The 6,696-nt window shown below is 45.0% G+C and overlaps 1 protein-coding gene across 2 annotated transcripts; it reads right to left on the bottom strand.

Moving 5' to 3' along the window:
• Positions 1–1,239: 1,239 nt before the first annotated feature.
• BAMBI (BMP and activin membrane bound inhibitor) lies at positions 1,240–6,311 on the bottom strand. Of its 2 annotated transcripts, none has more exons than XM_014574441.3 (3): positions 5,921–6,311; positions 2,484–2,771; positions 1,240–2,039 (listed from the first exon to the last, which is right to left on the bottom strand). In XM_014574441.3, the coding sequence occupies exons 1-3, from the start codon at positions 5,994–5,996 to the stop codon at positions 1,621–1,623; spliced, it is 783 nt and encodes a 260-aa protein (XP_014429927.2). In that variant the 5' UTR covers positions 5,997–6,311; the 3' UTR covers positions 1,240–1,620. The 2 variants fall into 2 exon arrangements, with proteins under 2 accessions (XP_014429927.2, XP_006124837.2); XM_006124775.3 differs by having other exon boundaries at positions 2,496–2,771.
• Positions 6,312–6,696: the final 385 nt, after the last annotated feature.

Below are 6,696 nucleotides of genomic sequence, written 5' to 3'. Positions count from 1 at the left end.
TGGGGGGTCCATGTAAGTGTTGCAACTGAAAAGGCAAGACAGACTTGGTCTGTCTACAGCACAATTAAGAACTTGTGACTGGTCCATGCCAGCTAACTGGGGCTCACAGTCCTCCAAGTCGACCATGCTGCCACTAAAGAGACAGACTGTGCACACACAGTGCAGGGCATTCTTGACCTACACTCAGCTACACCGACTCACTGTTTTGACCTTGGGCAAGTTGTTTCATGTCTCTACTTCAGTTTCCTAATCTGTACAAAGTGGATAATACTTAAACCCCACCCCCTTTGAAGTAGGTCTGAAGATTAGTCAGTGTTTAGGAGTGATTTGAATGTGTAAAAATGCAAGGTAACCATTATATTTTAGTCAGTTTTCTCAGTTCATACTGCTTGTTACTTAGAGAGCCACTTAAAAGAGCACTACTTTGGGTTTGGTTTCCCTCCCTCCCCCCAAAATCATGGTACCTGCTTTTCCAGAAAGGCCACTTTAATTACAGCATACAACAGAAGAAATATTCTATGCCCTCAATTGCTCCAGGCTCTTTAACAACTAAGCCTTGACTTCATTAAGTGATATTAAATAAAGCCAACTAATGTTTTTGAAGAACAAAAACTAAACTAAATTCAAACTTGGAATGGAAGAAAGCAGCTTACGCAGGAATACTAGAAAAGGAGCTGGAGTTTGTGAACATCTTGTTGATTTTTCAATTTAGAACACCAAAGAGGCAGCCACTCACTAAATAATCAAATGGACTTGGTTCTGAGGAAAGTATTTAAAAAAAAAAAAAAAAGATTTTTCAGCAGTTAAGAGCTACAAGGGAAAAAGATAAAGACTAGCAATATTAAGCCAAGACACAAGATTTACTGGCCAATTATGTTTACGTAGATGAATGCATGTTTATGTGGGAAGAGGGACAGTTAATCAAGAACAAAACAAAGAAATCAGCCTTGTAGCTACAACAGGGGAAAAGAAAAAAAAAAATGAGCTGGGGGGTGGCAAGAATGGGACAACACATTAAACAGTCAGGCAATGGAATAACTGGTAGAAGTGGACTCACTGTTGGCTATTCAGAGACACAGAGCAGACCTTTCAGAGAAAAGAAAAGGTCACTTCTGCCACTGCAGGAAGATGGACTTTACAGGAGGAGAACACAGTTAAAGACGTTATACAGTTCTATCCTGAATACTAGTGTCACCTGACAATAGCTTTAATATTAAAAAAAAAAAGACCACGAGAAAGTTTCAGACAAAATATATATATTTAAAAATTTTTACAATAAGTCAGGAAACATAGGAGCTTGTAGACAGTTTATTAAGTTCAATTCTCAGCTCCTTACAGCTCAAAACACATGACAGTGTGTACAACTTCTAACTTTTGCTTTCATAATTTTAAAGCGAACAATACATTGAGTGTATTTTACTCTGTGCAAATAAGACAACTTCAGGAATCCTTCGGAGGAAATATCCAAAGTTCTGTTTGCAGAGGTCCTTTGTTTCTCAAAAAAGAATAGAGGGTTTAAGATAAAGTGCTCCTGTCCAGCAGAACCCAAAGGCCTTTGAGAGTTTTCCTAGTAAGTTTAGCTCAGACAAAATTAAAAAAAAAAAAAAAAAAAAGAGTTGGTCATACAAATTCCAGCTTTCCATGCCCGCTGTACATTCCCCAGTGGACTAATGAAAGAATTTTATCATTGCTGAGGTCTGTCTGTCTCATTTTATCACAGGTCATGCAGCAGTTTTCGTGACCAGTTACTGGCACCATGCATTCCAAGTCTAGCTTTGCCATCTGTCCTTTTTTCGAATGATGTCCATGAAAACTGTAGTGCAAACGGGAAAGCATTTGCTGCCGTTGATCCTGCAGTCTTTTGTTTTCACTCCTGAGCATCCGCAAAGCTAGCATGATAAGCAGCACTAAGATCAGCCCACCAGCTATAGGAACAGCAATTACAGCTGCTCTGAACCACAGTTCTTTTGAAGAGGTCAACTCCTGAACTTTTGTGATGAGATTTCTGCTGTTGTCATGCTGATATCTGCTCCCCTGTCCTGCAAAAAGGAAAACAAGGTCAAGTTTGTGTTTCAGCTAAAAATGATTTTAAATTTAGCAATTCCTTAAACCACACACTAAAAGTTGCTGTTTGTATAACTTCACACTGGAAGGTACCTACAAACAGGTACTCTACCAATTTCTCTGAACCTTTTCTAGAAGAAAGAAAATGTTTGTTACTCATTAAATCAACTGCCAGTGTAAGTACTACTAATACTTACACTGGCAGGAATAGTCTTAGAAATGTGGAGAAGCAAGCATTACAGGCAGACATCTAATGCTAATGCAGATATAAAAGCTACTCAGCCATCTCTGCATCCCACCACATGCTTCTCCCTCTGGTATCTCTAATTACATTAACAACAAAATCAATAGCAGACATACAAGGTCTTGGCTGTCACAAGCCTAAAGATCAGAGATTTAGTTGAAACTGCTTTCTCTACCTGAGGTCTCACCCTTGGGAGGAGAGAGAACATCATGCAGTCCTCTGTAATTGCACATATCTTCATGACAGCATTCCAATGTGGGCATGGTGGTGCCGGAGTGGTTTTGTGCCTGTTTAGCTTGGCAGATGTCAGCTGTGTTTGCAATAGTGTCCAAGCAGCCATGAGTAAGTGGGGAATTTGTGTTCTGCGGGTCAAGCAGTCTGGAGAAGCAGGCATTCAGTTCAGATTTGCACATATAGCCAGTTGCAACACAGTGTGCAGCATCACAGTAGCATCTAATTTCACCTAAAAAAAAAAAAAGTATTTTATTTTGGTCACTATAGATTGTAAACCCTGCAGAGCAAAGTTAGGTCATTTTCTGTTTCTGAGTAGTGCCTACCACACTGGGGCCCTAATTCCTGATCAGGGCCTTTGGGAAACCAACAGAATACCAATAACTACTGATAAAAGCAGGAATAATGAAAGTGTCACACTTTAAGCTTTATTAAGACTAGGGTTTTGGGGGGGGGGGGGTCATGCTGCTAGACAAAACATTTACCCACATCTGTATACCTGCTAGAGTTTTTTTCTATTCACTAAACATATCAAACCAATCCTTATTTAAAGAGAAACAATCCCTTTCTCTCCCCAAAAGCTAACAGTGTTACAGCAATGCTTTAGAATTTAGATTGTTGAAAACTATTCTTTTATCAAGTTTGCATTACTCCTTTTAAGTACACAGCAGGATTTCCAGAGTTTGATTGTCATATGTAATCAGAACTGCAGAACTGTTTATTATCTCTCAGGGCTATGCTAAGGTTTAAGAACTTTAGCTAACATCTTATAAAGTTATCAGCTAGAATCATTAGAATATAGAAATTCCAAGTCAGGAAAGTTTCAACTAGTGAAATTGGGCAGCTATTTGTGATCTCTTCAGAAAAGGAACTTTTTCCTATGAAGAGCTTTTCATGCAACAGGGCTTTTTAAAGTTTTTTTTGTAATAAATCTAACAGGAACGGTGCAGTTTACAATTAGTGGTTTGTTTGCCAAAGTCAATTTCTTTCAACTCAATGGAAAATCATAAGAAGGGGTGCTACTGAAATCTCCTCCCCTAGTTTTGCATTTAATCCAACATGTGGTCAAAAAAAAGGGGAAACATTTCTACCGGTTGTATATATTAAAAAAATCTCTCAGGAAACCTCAAACATCTCTGAAGGGAAGCGATAAAAAAAGTTCTACATAAAATGCTTCATTTTGTGCTCTCCAAACCGCCAGTTATGATTATACACACATCCTGTACGGTAAGGAAAACTTCACCTTATTCTTTCTAGGCAAGTTATAACTCAAATCTATTTCAATATGCCATTAGTTCAAAGAATGAACTGGAAGGCAGTTTCTGGAGTCATCGTTACAAGTGCAGATTTACTTAAAGACTTCCACCAGTTCAGTTATTGGTGAATTACCTACCACAGATGCAGGGATACTTTCAAAGTTAGATGAATTGTCAGACTTCTTGATAGAAACATCTACTCTGAAAATAAACCCTTTTTACTGCCGCCTCCCCACTTAAGCTTAAAATAACAAGAGATGACTGGGAAAGGAGTCAAATTAACTTCCAGACTTCAGCCCATCTTAGGCCCAAGCTCTCCCTGCAGGCTCTGGGCCCTCAAGTCCCTGCTGCTCTTTAATAACTCTGCTTAATAGAAGCCAAATGACAGAGCTCTTGTCTGTCGCTCCAGCTTGCATTAACTCCCTTGGGCCTTTAGGCTGAAGGAGCCAAACTTCTCTTGGTTTCATGAGTTACCCTTCCTATAAATTAGTAAGCAGGTTTTTTCTCTGCTTTCTTATGTACAATCACAGAACTTACTTTTTGGAGGGGAGGAAAAAAGTATCAATTCACAGTTAATATAATTTATTAACTTTCTAAGCCAAGAACAAAGTTGACTGTCCTATTAAGCTCATCATATGGAAGAACATGAAACACTAAGCATACTTTTATTTTGCTTATATGACCCTGCTTAAATTCTACTTTGACCCAAGACAAGTTTTATAAACAAAATTTGACATTCTAGTCATTGGGTTATTACAACTCCATTTTAATTAAAGCCACATTTTTAGTAGAACAGAATGGACTTTGTATTAAAACTGTATTTCTGTCGATTCATAAAGTTTCTTCCTGTGCTATGCAAAAGGCCAGAAAGGGTATTAGGTATTTTGAAACTGAACAATGCCCTTCTGTTCCTTCCTCTTTCTTGTTACTGTATATAGCCATTAAAGAAAAATGTCTGCTTTTAGTCAAGATGGCTACAGGAGAGACTGCAGGCTTCTCTTCAGGCTTTTGAAGTCAGCAGCAGCCAGAAGTCTATGAGCCCCTAATTATATCATTATCAGGCACATAGTTTCAGTATCTGTGACTTCACATCACTCAGTCACTCCCTGTTCTCCTGCCTTTGATGGGGCCAGAAGGCTTTCCTCCGCCTGCTGCAAAGGCTGTTATTTAGGGTTAATTACACCCTTACTTCCAAAATAAATAAATAACAGCACATCATCACTGTGCTAGTTTATCCTTTAACCTCCGTGGATCTTAGCAATTATAAGGAGCCAAAATGGTGACCTTTCCCCTTACAAAGGCTAGCTAAGCAGCCACTGAATTGTATGGAGACAGTAATCTAAACTAAGTGTGTTTAAACTTCATACCTATTTACAGCAATGAAGCAATTGCAACAGGAAGCTAGACACGTTTCGAATCTACTACTAGTTTTTAGAAGTAGAGAAGGAGGCGTGGGGCTGGCATTAGTTCACTCTGATCTAGAGTTTACAAAGAAACCGAGCGCTTGGGGGGCGGCGAGGCTATGTGCCCTGTTCCGGCACTCAGGGCTCCACACAGTAAAACCTCGCCGGAGCTCTCAAAGGGGCAGTGTGCCGCTAGATGGCCCGGCTCCATGGCTGGAAGCGGTCAGAAATTCATTAAAGGCAGACTAACACAAACATTTTGACAACCGCTTGCCCTTAAGGTCTGACTTCCATCAATGAGCCGGGGCAAGGCTCTAGCAGCGAGGTAGGGACGGGGAAAGCAGGGAGAGAGAAAGGGGGAAAAAAGGGATCAGTCACTGCTACTTCCAAGGAGAAGCGAGCTTGTCCCAGCCTGCGCGGCTCAGCGGAGGAAACATTACACGCGAACAAAGGCTTGGCACTGGGCTTCAAAGGCAGAGCGGAGTGCTCGGCAGGGGGCTCCCAGCGGAGCCGGGGAGAGAAAACCCCGGTTCAAGGGAGCCTCCCAGCTGGAGTGCAAGGCTGGCAGGGGAGGTTGCGCCCTCTAGCTTGGAAAAGGGGGTTCAGAGCCACCCTATCTACTCTCCCTCTGCCCTTCCCCACACGCAGGCGCCCTGCCACCGCACAGCCGCCCCGCACCCCTCCCCGCGGGCCCCAGCGTAGCCCCGCACCCGGCCCCTCACCTCGGGTCAGCAGGATGGCCATGGCGCACAGCTCCAGTTGCAGCCAGATGAAGCTGTAGCTGGAATGGCGATCCATTTAACCGCCCCCCTGGCCTCTCCCCGGCCGTGCTCAGGACTCCCGCCAGGGCTCGCTGAAGCTCGCAGCGCCACACTCGAGCGCCCGGCGCGGGCAGCGTGTGGACTCCCGCCGGTGCCCGCGGCTGTCTCCCCCCCGCCAGCCTCGGGAAGCGGCAGCGCGCAGCGCCCTAGGCGGAGCAGCCCGGCTGATCACACGCCGTGGGGGCCGTTCTCCAGCCGCAGCCACATCTGGCAGCAGGGCGAGCCCGCAGCTCTGCCCGGCCAGAGCGTCGCCGAGCCCCGCAGCCACCGACTCGAGCTTTGGCAGCGGCTGGAGCCTCCCAGGCTGTAAATAGCTCCGCGGCTGCCCAGCCTGCCCCAGGGCCCGCCCCTCGCTCCTCCCAGCGCCGCTCTCATAGGCTCCGCTCCTCTGCCACTCACCACAGCCGGGCCGCGCCGGGAGCCCGCGAAGGGGGCTCAGCAATTCATGCCCGACGCTGTCGTCCCAGCAGGAGAGCCCTGTCCCCGCGGGACACACCACGCGCCCCGCCTTCCCGCCCCGCCAGGGGCGCCCCCAGGCCTCCCCTAGCCTCGCGCTGTGCGCTGCCCCGCCCGCCCCCAGCTCCTCCGCGCCCTGCTCAGCCAGCTCTTCCGAACCAGAGCCCCGGGGACCGGCCCCAGCCCCAGGCCGGCTGCTGCGGGGACAGGGAAGGGAAGCG

This window comes from Pelodiscus sinensis, chromosome 2 (genome assembly GCF_052426305.1).
Source record: "Pelodiscus sinensis isolate ZL-2025 chromosome 2, ASM5242630v1, whole genome shotgun sequence".
NCBI classification, from domain to species: Eukaryota; Metazoa; Chordata; order Testudines; family Trionychidae; genus Pelodiscus; species Pelodiscus sinensis.
Note: the sequence above shows the minus strand (reverse complement) of the source record. Positions and strands in the feature narration are given on the sequence as shown.